This window comes from Pelobates fuscus, chromosome 3, assembly GCF_036172605.1.
Source record: "Pelobates fuscus isolate aPelFus1 chromosome 3, aPelFus1.pri, whole genome shotgun sequence".
Lineage (NCBI taxonomy): Eukaryota > Metazoa > Chordata > Amphibia > Anura > Pelobatidae > Pelobates > Pelobates fuscus.
In genome coordinates this window covers 393,716,013-393,735,195 of record NC_086319.1, presented here as the reverse complement: position 1 = coordinate 393,735,195, position 19,183 = coordinate 393,716,013, and the positions used below count along the sequence as shown (strand labels likewise).

At 39.8% G+C, this 19,183-nt stretch overlaps 1 protein-coding gene across 1 annotated transcript in view; it reads left to right on the top strand.

Moving 5' to 3' along the window:
* Positions 1 to 650: 650 nt before the first annotated feature.
* GUCY2D (guanylate cyclase 2D, retinal) overlaps positions 651 to 19,183 on the top strand; it is a 48,487-nt gene continuing 29,954 nt past the window's right edge. The window contains exons 1-9 of the mRNA XM_063449697.1: positions 651 to 951; positions 1,095 to 1,184; positions 2,884 to 3,583; positions 3,687 to 3,985; positions 4,093 to 4,444; positions 12,513 to 12,597; positions 12,691 to 12,784; positions 12,867 to 12,998; positions 17,083 to 17,163. Coding sequence (XP_063305767.1) covers positions 2,929 to 3,583; positions 3,687 to 3,985; positions 4,093 to 4,444; positions 12,513 to 12,597; positions 12,691 to 12,784; positions 12,867 to 12,998; positions 17,083 to 17,163 — 1,698 coding nt within the window. The 5' untranslated portion in view covers positions 651 to 951; positions 1,095 to 1,184; positions 2,884 to 2,928. The remainder of the gene's footprint in view (positions 952 to 1,094; positions 1,185 to 2,883; positions 3,584 to 3,686; positions 3,986 to 4,092; positions 4,445 to 12,512; positions 12,598 to 12,690; positions 12,785 to 12,866; positions 12,999 to 17,082; positions 17,164 to 19,183) is intronic.

Below are 19,183 nucleotides of genomic sequence, written 5' to 3'. Positions count from 1 at the left end.
TCTGCTCCTCCTCTCTGTATAATATACACAGCTATCTCTCACTCTGCTCCTCCTCTCTATATAATATACACAGCTCTCTCTTGCTCTGCTCCTCTCTATATAATATACACAGCTATCTCTCACTCTGCTCCTCCTCTCTATATAATATACACAGCTCTCTCTTGCTCTGCTCCTCTCTGTATAATATACACAGCTATCTCTCACTCTGCCTATTTCTTTATAAGATTTATATTAATTTCTCACGTTGCTCATCTCTATACAAGAAACTAAAAAAAGCTATCTCTCTTCTTTCCAAGTTAGAAAGAAATGTCACGAGGATCACTCACACTGCCTCTGTCTTCAATATACACAGCTATTTATCTACTTCTCTCTATGAAACATGCAACTATTTCTTATTCTGTTGCGTTCTATATATCATCTCTCATTCTGCTCCTCTCTGTAAGATGCCCAGCTACATTTCACATTGTAGCCCCCCATATACAAAGTCTCAGCAAGAGGTGACCTAATCTTCACCCACCTCCTGAGCAGAGTCTGAGCTAATCAGCTTAATGAGATGGGGGGAGGGATGGAGAGGGGGAGTTAGCAGGACCAGGAGGTGAATAGGTAAGATTTGAAATGGCAGAGATAATTGAAAGAAGGAAGGGGAAAAAGGTGATGGGGAAGAAGAATCGGGAGCTACAGGTGTTTCATGAGAGCAAATAGCTAAAAAAAAAAAAGAAAAGTTTAGACATATGTGGAGATCAACATATATGACTTTGGACAAGAATGAGAAAGAGAGAGAATCTACATTTGTCAAGAAAGGTAACTGCGAGAGATCCCAGAAAAGAAAAGTCTCACAGGCCAATTCCATAAGGATAGAGCCATTTAGAAAACGGGAGAGAAGTAGATACCAGAAAACTAGCCAACGTAGATTGTCATCAGAATGGAGGCGAAACGGACACTGCAAAACTGGTGAGGAGAAGAGATTAGTAGGGGGAGAACGGGAAGTAGAGAGAGAATCGGACAATAAGTAGGAGAGACAGAGGGAAAAAAAGCAGATTAAAGATCAGGATTAGGTTTCTCAGTCGTGCTTTCCACCTTGCTGCCATTTACAGATCTTCAGGGTCCCTCTAGGAATCTTCTGTAACTCACCGAAACCTACAGAAAAGTTTCCACTCCAGAAAACATCCACCGGATTGATCACAGTGAGTACTGAGTGAATATTTCAGCATAAAATTCTCTGGTGATAGATGTGCTGCGATACAAGATTATAAATAGCTGGGTATGGGCAGGTAAGAAAAGAGATTCACCATACTGTGGTAAAGAAAGTCGAGCATAGGACAATGTTAAGTCAAGATTTGCCACTTGTCTTGTACAGCCTGGGATCTCGATGTTAATATGCAACATATTGGCACTTTCAAGTGAAAGCATTTTAGCGGGTAGGTCTACTAAACCTCAATCAGGCAACCACTGTTCAAATATTAGGACATTTTAACAGTCGTTTCCTGGTGAATATTTGGTGGGCTCAAGCTAAAGTTTGATTTTTATTTCCTTGTTACAAGTGTCAATACTCTTCGTATCACCAAGTTGCGGCCAGGTTTCCAGCACCAGTGGGTTAAGCCTTTAATTTATATCACTGGTTTACTCTATTTATTCACTCGTTTTTTTCCAATTTTAACAGAATCGCAGTTATTCTGGCCAGCATTTTGTCCTGTACCCGCGAAATAAACTAGCTAAAGTCCTAGCCACTATGTTATGTCATGAACATTTTAACATGTATGTTACTTTATTTCATTCTAACCACTTTAAAAATTGGCATGGGTCATACTACATTAAGTCACTTGCTTTAGAGCCAGTTAGTATCCTCCCCATAGTTATTATTTAATAGGAATCCGGCGTACCATCTCTTCAATGCAATTTGGCATGCCCTCTGGGTCCATAAGTCATGCGTCCTCTTGGTCAGAATGTCACACCAGTCTTCTAATACCACCATTCCTGCAGTCGGCTTATGTGAGCCTAGGTAAATCTGTCTGAAACACTGGGACACGTGATAAAGGATAAACAAAGGATGCTTAGTGGTACTTTTAAGAGCACTTAAAGACTGATTTTAGAAACCGTGATCTAAATTGACTTGTTCGGTAGATAATGGAGCACCAAAGCGCCTAAGGTTAAATCCTCTATTACTATTTGTAATTATCTATTTGCTTCTGCAGAATCTAAATGATTAAGGTTGTTTAATACGGGACATCAAGGACCATGTATGAACACACGTCGCACAATACTACTACACATGACATAATCACTGAAATCGGATTTGTAAAGAATTTATGAAAGTACGGCAAATGTTTTGTGCACAAAAAAATGAGTTGCAAAAATAGCTGAGTGGGACAATTTTCCATAATTAGCTATTTTGACCTAAAATGTTCATAAAAAATTTTTCGTCACAGTTCCGTGGATTGTATCAATGGAAAAATCATGTAATCCAAGTGTCCGTTGTACAGATAAAATTGTCCTTTACTTCACCTTTAACTTCTAGGTCTGGCAATAGACAAAATGCATCCTCAAGTAAAAGCCTGCTCTCCCCCTAAATAATATGACATTGTCTGAAAATCACTAGTTTTAATAATATTGCCTTGCTTGATTATAATCTCTTTCAAGAAAATGCCAAGTGCATTTGAATCCACGCAATTGGCAGAAAACATCTCTTCATAATGTTAAATATGTAGAAAAGGCTGTGGTTTTGATAGGTATGGTAGATTATGGATGACTTTGACTGTTAAAAGTATTCTGTCTTGATGTCTGTAAACGGTTTTAATTCAATTTGCTAACACTGTTCAACATTTTGTCTTCTTCTTCTGTCTCTCACTCCTGGATCCTAACTATATATGAAACTGTCTACCTCAGCCATGACAACAATACTGCTATAAAATCTGGCATTTTAGCAAGGCAATGCACCTTCCAAGCTCATTACTCTTCCTTTCCTACCACCCTAGGTGGGCCTCATCAGTTTCTATTTTCTTCCTTTTTCTCTTCCTCTCACCAAGCAAAGTTTGGACTGCCACCTTCCGAATTGGCCTTGTGGGACCTTGGACTTGTGACCCCTTTTTGTCTAAAGCCTTCCCTGAGGTAGCTGCCAAGCTGGCACTCTCTGATTTAAGTAGAGATAAATCTCTAATCTCTGGACTTTGGTTTGACCATATTCTCATAACTGAAGGATGTTCTGCCCCTCGTGCTTTTGCGGCCTTTTCTCTCATGGAACATTCAGTTGCTGCCTTTGTTGGCCCAGCCAACCCAGGATACTGTTCTTCTGCAAGCCTATTGGCAAAAGCTTGGAACAAACCAATGGTCTCATGGTCCTGTCTAGGGGTTCTGAGCCCGCTGCCACATCCAGTCCATGTTCTCTATACTGTCTTGAGCTTTTTTCGCTGGGCAGGGGTAGCAGTAGTGATTGGTCCCCAAGAACTATGGGCCGGAGCAGGGAAGGAGCTGGCTGATGCTCTGCGTAGCTGGGGACTTCCGGTAGGACCCATAGTTACCATGGATGCAGGTGAAGAAGGTGCAGGGGAGGCTCTGCGGAGGCTAAAGAGAAGGCGGAGAGTGAGAGGTGAGGTGTTGCACACATGTATACATTTAGATTATTTGCACATATTCATTCCAAGTCTAGAATTGTTTTCACTTTTTCAAACTCTTCTTTGTTTCTAATGTAGTAATCGTTATGTGCATGAAATCTGTCCTCATCGGAGGTGAGGACCAACGGCACCTTCTTGAAGTAGCCCATGATTTGCGTATGACTGATGGCTCCCTTGTCTTCATTCCTTACGACACTCTGCTGTATAGTCTTCCATATGACCAGCCACATCCAATTTTAACCAATAACACCAAACTGCGACAAGCATATGATGCAGTTCTTACTATCACAGTTTCCTCACAGCAAGGAAATTTTTATGACATGTTTAAAAATGCAAGAGATAACCATGAGGTGCCACAACATATTGACCCAATGGAGGTACGATGTCTTCATTGGATTCCATCTACTGATACCTAATTATCACAATGATTACAACAAAAAAAGAGGCCATTTGTGTCATTGTCTTCTCTTCCTTCTCTAACTAGGTTTCACCACTTTTTGCTACCATCTACAACTCCATCTACCTCCTTGCAACAGCTGTAGATAGGTCGTATAAATCAGGGCAACGGATTACTGCCAATTCCATTGCACGTCATATTCCAAACGTACGCCTTAAGGGATTCGGGTTTCCTATAGCCCATGATGAAGATGGTGATTCTGAAACTCCTTACATAATCCTAGATACAGATGGGAAGAGTGGGCAACTTATACCTGTATATAAGGTCCATCAAGCAAGAGGTGAACTCAGCCATATAAGGGATATTCATTTCCCTTATGGATACCGCCCTGGAACTGATTCTGATTGCTGGTTTGATCGAAGTTCAATCTGCATTGGTGGTATGTTTTGATTTAACCATATATTCTATTTAAATGCATTGTGATTTTAAGTTGCTTTGTATATAGTAGGAATAGTAATGATCCCAAGGCACACCAAACTTTGCACATAAAAAATGTTTATTCATGTATTTAAAAAAATACATCAATTGATTATGACAGAAAGAAAGTGCATACCCAATCTATAATACCGATACCACAATACAAAATGCAAACACCCATTAAAAAGGTATACTGACCAAGAGCAGGAGAAATGAAAGCCTTCCTCTGGGGATATACAGACAAGCTGATTTTGACTAAATCCCACTTCAAACACTAACCTAATTTTGTGTGCGTGCGTGCGTGCGTGCGTGCGTGCATAAATGGTGCTTCTATTGTTTATATGGACAAAGTAGCGAACTGTAAGTTATGACTTCGGGATTGGCCCTTGAGGGCCAGTGTCAATTTAGGATAATACTAAGCTCATTGTTTATACACTAACTCAGACAAATGCTAAAACTATGATTGGATTAAAACACTTACAGTGATGATTATCACATAAGATTTGATGTGCATTTTACAGGATAATTTATCATACAATACAGTTAGTATTTTTAAATGAATGTTTTTGTTTTTTTCTTGTTGTGCATTTCTAAGTATAAATCGGACTACAGAAACCATTAGTATCAGATCACAAACGTTACGAACCGTTAAACTATAAATGCATTCATATTTTGTACTTCCACATTGTATAGGAAACTCACAGAATTTAAAGCAGCAGTCACACAATTTTCTTCACATTAATTGACTTGTTACAAAAAACGATTACTATTTCTTTACTCTAACAAAACAATGTTATATTTAATTATAATCCCATGTGGAGGTGGCCATCTTGGTCCTGTATCACGGTTATCAAAATTGCAGTAACTAAAAAAAAAATGATCTAAAATATCAGCAGCCAATCAGAATTTGTGATTTTTGAGTGGTTCCAATTATTCCATTGTGTAGGAAGAGGAAATGTTGAAAGCCCCATATTACCATATGTCCTTTTTTGTCGTTGTCGTTTTGTAAAAAATCGAATTAAACATTATAAGTAAAAGGCATAGTTTGCAAGTGTTGCATGATGGTTCATAGAATATGTCTGATGACAGACATTCTTCTGTTTAGCCTGTTATGGGGGAGCAATTTTGTATATTTCTACATTCTTTTTCCACAGTATGCTGACTGCAATAGAATCTGCCGTATCCTGAAAGCTTGTTTCTCCTTATTTGCCGGAATTAGCTCTTAGTAGCCACGTTGTCTTGATTTACCACATTTTTGATGGGCATTGATACGTCCTGATAGTTGGGAAAGAAAACAGAAAGTGGGAAACAAGAATTATTCTGCGCTAAAACTCACACTACTCCTGGGCAGCAGCTGACTATAATACACATCAGCCACAATGCATACAACAAGAGAGCAAGAAAAGAGTTCCTTGCGCACTATCCCAAATCCCTATGCATATTTAAATAACTGAGGGTTTAGTATTGCTCCAATGGCCACCTGTCGTTTGAAGGAATTTGGGGGCCCCAAGCAAAATAGACATGGAGGCCCCCCCCCTCCACGCCCTCCCCACCTTACGCACGCAAAGCCTATAGGAATCACAATAATTAACATACACCCCCATAATATACACCCTCCATAATTAATCCAACCCCCCATAATTAATCCACTCCCCATAATGAATACACCCCCCATAATTAATCCACCCCCCATAATTAATCCACTCCCCATAATGAATACACCCCCCATAATTAATCCACCCCCCATAATTAATCCACTCCCCATAATGAATACACCCCCCATAATTAATCCACCCCCCATAATTAATCCACTCCCCATAATGAATACACCCCCCATAATTAATCCACCCCCCATAATTAATCCAATCCCCCATAATTAATCCACTCCCCCATAATTAATCCACTCCCCCATAATATACACCCCCCATAATTAATACACTCCCCCATAATTAATCCACTCCCCATAATGAATACACCCCCCATAATTAATCCACCCCCCATAATTAATCCACTCCCCCATAATTAATCCACTCCCCCATAATATACACCCCCCATAATTAATACACTCCCCCATAATTAATCCACCCCACCCCATTATTAATACACCCCCATAATTAATGCACTCCCCCCATAATTAATACACTCCCCCCATAATTAATCCACCCCCCCATAATTAATATACACCACCCCATTATTAATACACCCCCATAGTTAATATACACCCCCCCATAATTAATACACTCCCCCCATAATTAATATACACCACCCCATTATTAATACACCCCCATAATTAATATACACCCCCCATAATTAATATACACCCCCCATAATTAATAAGCACCCCCATAATTAATATACGCCCCCCCATAATTAATACAACCCCCCATAATAATTAATATACACCCCCATAATTAATCCACCCCATAATTAATCCACCCCCCATAATTAATCCACCCCCCATAATTAACATACACCACCCCATAATTAATATACACCCCCATAATTAATCCACCCCCCATAATTAATATACACCCCCCATAATTAATACACTCCCCCATAATTAATACACTCCCCCATAATTAATATACACCACCCCATTATTAATATACACCCCCCCATAATTAATCCACACCACCCCATTATTAATACACCCCCATAATTAATATACACCCCCCATACTTAATCCACCCCCCATAATTAATCCACTCCCCCATAATATACACCCCCCCATAATTAATACACTCCCCCATAATTAATACACTAACCCATAATTAATCCACCCCCATAATTAATATACACCACCCCATTATTAATACACCCCCATAATTAATATACACCCCCCCATAATTAATATACCCCCCCCATAATTAATACACTCCCCCATAATTAATCCACCCCACCCCATTATTAATACACCCCCATAATTAATATACACCCCCCATAATTAATACACTCCCCCATAATTAATCCACCCCCCCATAATTAATATACACCACCCCATTATTAATACACCCCCATAGTTAATATACACCCCCCATAATTAATACACTCCCCCATAATTAATCCACCCCCCCATAATTAATATACACCACCCCATTATTAATACACCCCCATAATTAATATACAGCCCCCCCATACTTAATACACCCCCATAATTAATATACACCCCCCATAATTAATATACACCCCCATAATTAATATACACCCCCCCATAATTAATACAACCCCCCCATAATAATTAATATACACCCCCATAATTAATCCACCCCCCATAATTAATCCACCCCCATAATTAACATACACCACCCCATAATTAATATACACCCCCCCATAATTAATCCACCCCCATAATTAATCCACCCCCCATAATTAACATACACCACCCCATAATTAATATACACCCCCCATAATTAATCCACCCCCCCATAATTAATATACACCACCCCATTATTAATACACCCCCATAATTAATATACACCCCCCATACTTAATCCCCCCCCATAATTAATACACTCCCCCATAATTAATACACTAACCCATAATTAATCCACCCCCCATAATTAATATACACCACCCCATTATTAATACACCCCCATAATTAATATACACCCCCCCATAATTAATACACTCCCCCATAATTAATATACCCCCCCATAATTAATACACTCCCCCATAATTAATCCACCCCACCCCATTATTAATACACCCCCATAATTAATATACACCCCCCATAATTAATACACTCCCCCCATAATTAATCCACCCCCCATAATTAATATACACCACCCCATTATTAATACACCCCCATAATTAATATACACCCCCCATAATTAATACACTCCCCCATAATTAATCCACCCCACCCCATTATTAATACACCCCCATAATTAATATACACCCCCCATAATTAATACACTCCCCCCATAATTAATCCACCCCCCATAATTAATATACACCACCCCATTATTAATACACCCCCATAATTAATATACACCCCCCATAATTAATACACTCCCCCATAATTAATATACACCCCCCCATAATTAATACACTCCCCCATAATGAATCCACCCCACCCCATTATTAATACACCCCCATAATTAATATACACCCCCCATAATTAATCCACCCCCCCATAATTAATATACACCACCCCATAATTAATATACACCACCCCATTATTAATACACCCCCATAGTTAATATATACCCCCCATACTTAATACACCCCCCATAATTAATACACCCCCCATAATTAATACACTCCCCCATAATTAATCCACCCCCCATAATTAATATACACCACCCCATTATTAATACACCCCCATAATTAATATACACCCCCCATACTTAATACACCCCCATAATTAATACACACCCCCCATAATTCATATATACCCCCCCATAATTAATATACACCCCCATAATTAATATACACCCCCCGATAATTAATACAACCCCCCATAATAATTAATATACACCCCCATAATTAATCCACCCCCATAAATAATCCACCCCCCATAATTAATCCACCCCCATAATTAACATACACCACCCCATAATTAATATACACCCCCCATAATTAATCCACCCCCATAATTAATCCACCCCCCATAATTAACATACACCACCCCATAATTAATATACACCCCCCCATAATTAATCCACCCCCCATAATTAACATACACCACCCCATAATTAATATACACCCCCCCATAATTAATCCACCCCCCATAATTAATATACACCCCCCCATAATTAATATACACCCCCCCATAATTAATACACTGCCCCATAATTAATATACACCACCCCATTATTAATATACACCCCCCATAATTAATCCACCCCCCCAGAATTAATATACACCACCCCATTATTAATACACCCCCATAATTAATATACACCCCCCATACTTAATCCACTCCCCCATAATATACACCCCCATAATTAATACACTCCCCCATAATTAATACACTAACCCATAATTAATCCACCCCCCATAATTAATATACACCACCCCATTATATATACACCCCCCCATAATTAATACACTCCCCCATAATTAATATACACCCCCCCCATAATTAATACACTCCCCCATAATTAATCCACCCCACCCCATTATTAATACACCCCCCATAATTAATATACACCCCCCATAATTAATACACTCCCCCATAATTAATCCACCCCCCCATAATTAATATACACCACCCCATTATTAATACACCCCCATAGTTAATATACACCCCCCATACTTAATACACTCCCCCATAATTAATCCACCCCCCCATAATTAATATACACCACCCCATTATTAATACACCCCCATAGTTAATATACACCCCCCATACTTAATACACCCCCATAATTAATATACACCCCCCATAATTAATACACCCCCCAAAATTAATACACCCCCCCATAATTAATACACCCCCCATAATTAATACACTCCCCCATAATTAATCCACCCCCCCATAATTAATATACACCACCCCATTATTAATACACCCCCATAATTAATATACACCCCCCATACTTAATACACCCCCCATAATTAATATACACCCCCCATAATTAATACAACCCCCCCATAATAATTAATATACACCCCCATAATTAATCCACCCCCATAATTAATCCACCCCCCATAATTAATCCACCCCATAATTAACATACACCACCCCATAATTAATATACACCGCCCCATAATTAATACACCCCCCATAATTAATATACACCCCCCCATAATTAATACACCCCCCATAATTAATACACCCCCTTTAATTAATTAAATAACATTACATAAATTACAAAAACACATAAATTACTACTCACGTTTTGATGATGCCTTCCCTCCGAGACCGACCACTGGATCCTTGCGCTGAAGATCCGTGAAGGCGGATTGACGGCGGCGCTGCGTACGGCGTCATCACGCCGCGTCCCAAAGACTCCTCCCCCTTCTCAAAGGTGCGGCTGAGCGCAGCATGATGATTGGGGCCAGGGGGGCGACACATGACACGTGAAGTCATGGCACCCCCCTGGACAGTGGCACCCGGAGCGGGCCGCCCCCCCCCGCCCCCCCGCCCCCCCGCCCCCCCCTTAGTACGCCACTGACGAGAAAGGCGGCTGCAGCCTTATAGGAAGCACCGGCTCTGCTTGGGGCCCCAGGCCAGCTCGGGGCCCTAAGCAGTTGCTTGGTTTGCCTGTCGGGTAGCGACGGTAGCCACGTCAAGGCAAACCTCTAGTCCTACACTAACAATTCACCTTGCTTCTTCGGATTAAGGTAAACATATCAAATGAGACAGAGAGGGGTATTTTTTTTAAACCTGTACATACTTATTAACCCCTTATATGGAACACATTGGGTGGGCGACAGCATTGTAACATGGCTGTGTAATTCAAACATACCAAAATAGATCAAACCCCCACTACTCCTGGGCATCAGCAATGACTATAGTACACAACATCCCCCATACACGCAATAAAAACCAAAGAAAAACGTTACTAAAAAAACCTCCAGTTATTTAATTGTGCATAGGGATTTGGGATAGTAATGCAAGGTTTGCAAGTGAAGTCTTGGGAGCTAAACTTTATTAAACACTGTTTTAGAGCAGGGCTGCCCACCAGGTAGATCCCAAGATGTTGTAGTACTGCAACTCCCATGATGCTTTGCATGCCTTTAGAATGCATTTAGAATGACAAAGCATCACGGGAGTTGTAGTTCTACAACATCTGGGGATCTACCTGTTGGGCCGCCCTGTTTTAGAGGATGCATTAAACAAGGTGAAAATTGATAGGTTCACTTCATACGAAACTAGCCTGTGTTTATTTTTTAATTATTTTTTTAGACGAAGTCTTGGGATGAAGACATTTTTTTTCTTTTTTTTTTTTTAAATGATCTATCTGAGAGTAGCCATCATGCTTTTGCAGAAATCTAAAGACATTTAACATTTCATCAGCCGCATTATAGGTGAGAAGGTCGAAAGAATCCCTCTTAGATGTTGAAGGGATACTATAGTACCAGGAAGCAGTATTCCTGACATTATCGCTCCACCTGCCTTCCCCCTCCCCAGCGCTCCCCCTCCCCGGTTAATAAAGGGTTAAAACCCTTCATTTACTTATCTTATCCCAGCACAGACGCCTCTCGACGCTGAGCCGACGCTCCATCCTCTCCAACGCATTGGACCTCCCCATAGGAAAGCATCCAATTAATGCTTTGTTAAGGAGAAAAATCTCACGCTGGACGTCCTCATTCAGATACTGGACAAAAGGTTGTTTCAATCCAGGAAGCCCTCTAGTGAATGTTTGGGAGACTGCCATTGAGGGCAGACTTAGAGCTGCAATGTTTCTCTGGAACAGCAATGGTTTACATTGCAGCACCAAGTGCAAAAGGGGCACTGCATCCAGACCACTTCAATTAGCTGAAGGGGTCTGGATACCTACAGTGTCCCTTTAAAGGTTCTGCTTCAAATTAAATGTAAATCCCTTGACAAACCCCATTGGGTGAAGCAAATAGAAGGGTGCTGGCTCTGGACCCTTCCTGGTTATTCAGGGGTCATGGGATCACCTGTTTCTTTCTTTATTATAGTCTGTAACACTAACATGCTTATTCAATATAGTGAAAGTTTTTGGGAATCCCCAGCGCATTCAAAGTGAATATTAAATGTAAGGCTAAAAGAGCCTAAATTGGAAAATGCTCTAAATCAGCTGACTTCTCGTTCACATGCTACTCGTCCCACTGTCTCAAGAGCTGGCTAACAGAATTCTGAACTCAAACAAATTCAGCTCCTGTAAATAGCCAAATCCCTTTATTTTAATAGTACAGTATGCTTATTTTAAGCCGTGGTAAGTAGGACTTTTTAATTCATGTTGACTGGTTGAGCCAGATCATGGCTCATTTCTTTAACCCACAAACTATTATCCGTTTCGAGATTATCGTCCCCAATTCAGTATCTCTATACTCTGCAGATGATGATTGTTTTTTTTTACACACTGAATATATAAGTAATAATCTGATTTTAGGGGTGGATCCAACATTTGTGCTGCTAATCTTCATTCTAATTTCAAGTTTTGTGATCACCGGAGCTTCACTCGCCTGCTACATCAGGTAAGATTCCAATACATATGCAATGTGTGTATATGGTTATTATGTTACGTGTGTATGTGTCCAGATCTAAAGTCAAGAACTTCCTCATTACAGGAGAAGGATTCAGCAAGCAAAACAGTTGAAAGGGCCCAATAAAATTATCCTTAACTTGCAAGATCTGGCATTCATCCACACACAGAGCAGGAAGGTGAGTATCAGAGAGTGAATGAGCAAGAAAAAGTGAAGTAAAGAAAAGGAAACATCTCAAAACAATATATATTGTTTCTCAGAAGGTGACAGATGACAGCAAGTCCAGTCTTCTTGGAAGAAGTGTCAGTGACATGAGGACACCTAGACATTCCATATCCGGAAAAAGCATGCTAGCTGCTTCTCCGCACACCACCAATGTAGGGGTGTATGAGGTAAGACCATTGGATCCCTATTCCGTTTGAATTGTTTTATTTGTAAATTAGTAACAGGGGTTGGAGTTGTTTTTTTAAAAGGAGAATCTGTTTCCATCCTCATTTTGAAGGATCACAATAGGCACCAAGACCACTTTATCTCAATGAATAGTTTTGGGTTCAGTGGCCCTTTACAATAGTCTAACAGTATAAAACCTCACTATCTAGTTACAGGGATAGGCAACCTTCGGCACTCCAGATGTTATGGACTACATTCCTCATAATGCTCTTACACCCATAATGCTGGCAAAGCATCATGGGAGGTGTAGTCCAAAACATCTGGAGTGCCGAAGGTTGCCTATGCCTAATCTAGTAGATACAGCAATACTTTAATTGCAGGGTTAAACATACCTCTAGTGCATTTCTTCCTGACAGCCACCAGAGGGTGCTCCCACCACTATAAATGAGCCCAATCAATGCTTCTCAATGCAATCAGTGCGAATTATGAATGGAGAAGCACAGTTTGTACTGCGCATGCGCATTTTCTCTACAATGCTGATCTATGAGAAACATTGGATTGGACAGAAAGATGTAAGATGTGCGCATGGTTCCTGACGAAGAAGGAGCCGGAGCTGGCTGCAATGACGGTGTATCGGCGTAGGAAACAAGGTGAGTAAAATACACATTATATCTGTACTTTTCAAACTTCAACTGGGTGGACAGAGGTCCCTGTAATCACTGGGAAGTTATAGTCCTGAAAAAAAAGAATAGAAAAAAAAAAGGAACACTATAGTCACTAAAACAACTTTAGCTTAATGAAGCAGTTTTGGTGTAAAGATTATCCTTTTGAAGTCTCATTGCTCAGGTATCTGCCATTTAGGAGTTAAATCACTTTTGTTTCTGTTTATTCAGCCCTAGCCACACCTCCCCTGGCTGTGACTCACACAGCCTGCATGAAAAAAATAATTATTTCATTTTCAATCACATGTAACTTACTTTAAAAGTTTTTATCTCCTGCTCTGTAAATTGAACGTTAAACGTACAGGAGGCTCCTGCAGGGCCTAGCAAACTAACACGGCAGGAGATTATAAATTCAACATTAAACAGAATTTGCAATAAAGGAAGTGTAAACATTAGCTGACTCTTTACAGGAAGTGTTTAGGAAGGCCGAGTAAGTCACATGCAGGGAGGTGTGCCTAGGGCTGTAAAAACAAAGCGATTTAACTCCTAAATGGCAGAGATTTAAGCAATGAGACTGTAGTGGCATGATCTATACACCAAAACTGCTTCATTAAGCTGAAGCTGTTTTGGTGACTATAGTGTATCTTTAACCCTTTAAGACCGGAGGACGTACAATTACGTCCTTTTTTAAGCGTCTCGCTTAAAATTGTACGCCCTTCGGTTTTTTTTTTTTTTACTTACCCGGTCGCCGGTGATCCCACGCCGGCGATCACAGTTGGGGGGACTCCCAGGGAGCCCCCCGCAGCACGTCCGCCCTCCAGCAGCCTTGCGAGGACCTCACAATCACATGGCCGGGATAGCTGGCTGCTGCATTGCCAGCAGGGGGACTAACTGTAATGACAGTTAGTCCCCCTGCTTGCTGAAATCAAATAAAAAAAAAAAGGTTAAAATAAGTGTAAAAAAAATAAATTATATACTTAGCTCATATATTATATATATATGATCTAAGTATATATATACATATACACTGTCTAGGTGTATTTTACTATTAATATATATATAATTATATATATATTAAATTCAAATTACACGTAGACTGATACTGATTAAATATATATATAATTATTGTTGTTATATATATATTTATATGTAATATAAAAAAAATGTAAATACGTAAAAAAAAAAAATGAAAAAAATAATTAAAAATAAATAATTAAAGAATATATAGATGTGTGTTATTTCGTTTTAACTGTATTGTGATATTAATATATATATATTTATATCAAAATACACGTAGAACGAAATAATATATATATCAATATAAAAATTATATATATATATCATATATATATACCTATATATAAATAAAAATATAAAAAAAAAATTATATATATATATATACATATATATACACATATATGTAATTCTACACATATATTTATGTAATATTTTTACATAATTAGGTATCCTAATTAATTACAATTAGCGGGACCTGCCTGACAACCCATGCCGAAAGTATAGGGAATTTAATTTGCTAGCACTATATTTAACCCTATAACTTTCCAAGACACCATAAAACCTGTACATGGGGGGTACTGTTTTACTCGGGAGACTTTGCTGAACACAAATATTAGTGTTTCAAAACAGTAAAATGTATTACAACGATGATATCGCCAGTAAAAGTGAAGTTTTTGCATTTTTCACGCACAAACAGCACTTACACGGACGATATTATTGCTGCAATACTTTTTACTGTTTTGAAACACAAATATTTGTGTTCAGCGAAGTCTCCCGAGTACAACAGTACCCCTCATGTACAGGTTTTATTGTGTTTTCAAAAGTTACAGCGTCAAATATAAGGCATGTGTTTCATTTTTTTCACATTAAAATTTGCCAGATTGCTTACGTTGCCTTTGTGACCCTATGGTAGCCCAAGAATGAAAATTACCCCTATGATGGCATACCATTTGCAATAGTAGACAACCCAAGGTATTGCAAATGGGGTATGTCCAGTCTTTTTTTAGTAGCCACTTAGTCACAAACACTGGCCAAAATTGGCGGTTTTTGCATTTTTCACACACAAACAAATACTAACGCTAACTTTGGCCAGTGTTTGTGACCAAATGGCTACTAAAAAAGACTGGACATACCACATTTGCAATACCTTGGGTTGTCTACTATTGCAAATGGTATGCCATTATGGGTGTAAATTTAATTCCTGGGCTACTATACAGTCTCAAAGGCAACGTAACCAATCTGGCGAATTTCAATTTCAAATGTAACGTGCTATATTTGACCCTGTAACTTCCCAAAACACCATAAAACCTGTACATAGGGGGTACTGTTTTACACGTGAGACTTTGCTGAATACAAATATGTGTATTATATTGCAGTAAAAGCAAACAGTATTATGACATTGACAGTTAAAATGTCATGTAGCACCATGCCGCACAGGTATCCCACACAGAAAACCTGGTTACACGACACCCCCTAAGCAGTTAAAAGCACACCCTAGACGAGCATATGGATGAGGTAGAGCGGAAACCAAGGGAAGCAAAGTGAGACATATCACTTATACCTATAGACTGTCAGGCTATAAATAGGATCACGCCAGCAGTACTTACCTACGTGACAAATCTCTAAACAAGCCCTAGCAGCGACGGAAAGTAAGGCACCGAACACTGCAAGCTCCTGACAGCCCACACATGACTACAGGAAAGCCGGACAGGTATCCTGCTCATCGTCAGACATAGGTCAACCCCCAAACCGACCATAGCACACTCATACCCAAGACACTATTATTACTATTGTTATATGCTTAAACTTTTACATTACCATTCTGACCTATTATGATTTTACAAACGTTACAGCCTTTATAACGAAGAAATTTTAACGATAACTAGCTGTTTACTTACTACTAATCACTATCTGTAATATAGTACGATTTGAATCGACCAGTTAACCTATCAAATTGTGCAATTTATGAATATGTCATGACACTGTATACCCTAAACAGCCAGCAGTTGCTGTTGTGGCACTGCGGGCATGTCTGTTTAACCTCATTGCACTATCAAAATAAAGTATTAAAAAAAAAAAATGTCATGTAGAACTAAAAAAATAACAACATTTCTTATTTTCTCCCATTATTTTCATATTAAATTATGTTTCATAGCTAAATATTTGATATTGCATGAAAGCCCGTGTTCCCCTGAATAAAATGATATATAATAAGGGGGGGTGCATTTAATATGAAAGAGGTGAATTATGGTTGGACAGACATATAGCGCAAATGCCAGGTTTTGTTTACGTTTTGTTTTGATCACAACTTGTACATTTGGCTGCGGTCTTAAGGGGTTAAGACAATTATGCAATAATGTGTAAGCTATGGTCAGTAAAGTGTATGGAATTTTTGCAATTTTTACAGGGTGACTGGGTGTGGCTGAAAAAATTTCCTGGTGAAAAGCATGGAGAGATCCGACCAGCAACAAGAAACGTCTTCCGCACGGTGAGTGCACGCAGGTGTGTGGCAGGAATGTTTCCTTTGAGCAACAAAATTAAAAGTACATTCCACTGCCCCCCCAAAAAAAAATCTTTAGTAGACCTGGGCATTCGTTTTCAGACGAACGCGGTTTCATTCGAATTTTCAGCAATCAGCTCATTTGTCCGAAAGCCGAATGAACAAATAGAAGTTACAAGAAATGAAATGAAGAACAAAATGCTTGTTGGCCAATTTTTCGATTTGTTTTAGTTTATTACAAGGAAGAAGCCCTCCTTGTAATATTTAAAAATAGAGCAACCGCCTGTCTCTTGAGTTTAGCTCCACTGAAGTGTGTGTTTGTATGTGTACTGGGGATGTAGTATGTGTCTGTGTGCGTGCGGAGGATGTAGTATATGTCTATGTGTGCTAGGGGTGTAGCGTGTGTCTGTGTGTGCCCTGCTGCCAATACACTTACCTATACACTGTGCCTGTGTATATGCATGTGTGTCAGTGTTTGTAGTTTGTGTCTGTATCTATATGTGTGTCAGTGATTGTATCTGTTTGTCTATGTATCTGCATGTGTGGCAGTGTTTGTGTGTCTGTATATCTGCATGTGTATCAGTGTGTCTGTACAACTGTATGTGTGTCCGTATATGAATCAAAAACTAACACACATGCAGATACTGACACACATACAGATGCCCAGACACACTGATACGCCTGCAGATACACAGGCATACAGACGCTGACACATACAGAAACACACACTGCCACACATGCAGATACACACAAATACACATTACACACATACAATATACACAATATACACACTACACACACACAGAGACACACATACAAACACACAGATACCCACACTACACAGATACACATACAGATACACACACACACACACACTACACATACACAGATACACACACATTACACACACTACACATACACAGATACCCACACTCCATACAGATACACATACAAACATACAGATACACATACAAACATACAGATACCCACACTACAAACAGATACAACCATACACACATTAAAAAAATTAAGCCACCCAGCAGGTTCTTACCTCTTGCTAGCTGTGGCTGGTGGGAGTTGGGGTCATGCTCTCCCTATACGGCCCCATCCTCGCAGCGTCCTCCTCCCGCGCGATTGTGTGAGTGAGCTGGGAGGAAGTGATATGCTGTCACTTCCTCCCAGATCTCTGTGCAGGATAGAAGGGACTCGGTCGCACTGTTAAAGCGCAACAGCGCACGACTGGGCACCTCATTCCATATGTCCTAAGAGCATGGGCCACCCGATGGACCCTCACACAGGTTCCCAGCCCATGCAGTGCTGCTGCAAAACCGCCAAGGGTTGGGAAATCCTGTTTTAGATTATGACAGGGGTAGCAAAATGCCGCCCCTGTCAGAGTGCCGCCTGGAGCTGTGGCTCCAGCACGTTCTATAGATGGTCCGGGCCTGCAACCAGGTGTTTGTAACCAGGTTAATTTATAAAAGTGACAATTTCTGTTGAAATCTGCACTTTTTGTTAAATAAAAAAACAGGACACAATATTCAAGTATAAAGCACTAAATCAAGATTAAGTGTTCTAGAGGTCCGGAGTGTCCCTTTAAGTCAAATGCATTGGGGGGGATCTAATTTGGTTATTTTCACTGGATTCTGTCAATTCTCCACAATTCCTGATATAATTCCCTGTAGCTACTGTTCGGTAAATCTTACTGTTCTTTACCAAGAGTCGTACATTTCATAGGAATATGTGACATAGCCTTGGATCTTCCTCTCCCTATCTGTGACGCCAGCATTACCTTAAATGGTGCCTGTATGGACCGGTGCTGATCTCCTTCACTGGACTGTTGTCCACACTGTAGAAATAAACGGGAAGCTCCGAGAACCTCTGTGTGCAGGGTGCAGAGCTGGTGTATGTCTCCCGTGACATTGTGAAACTATCAAGCCCTGGGCTATTACAAGAGCTATTACATGAGATCTGCTCTAAGTTGAGGGATAAACCAGAAGCTCTAGACATG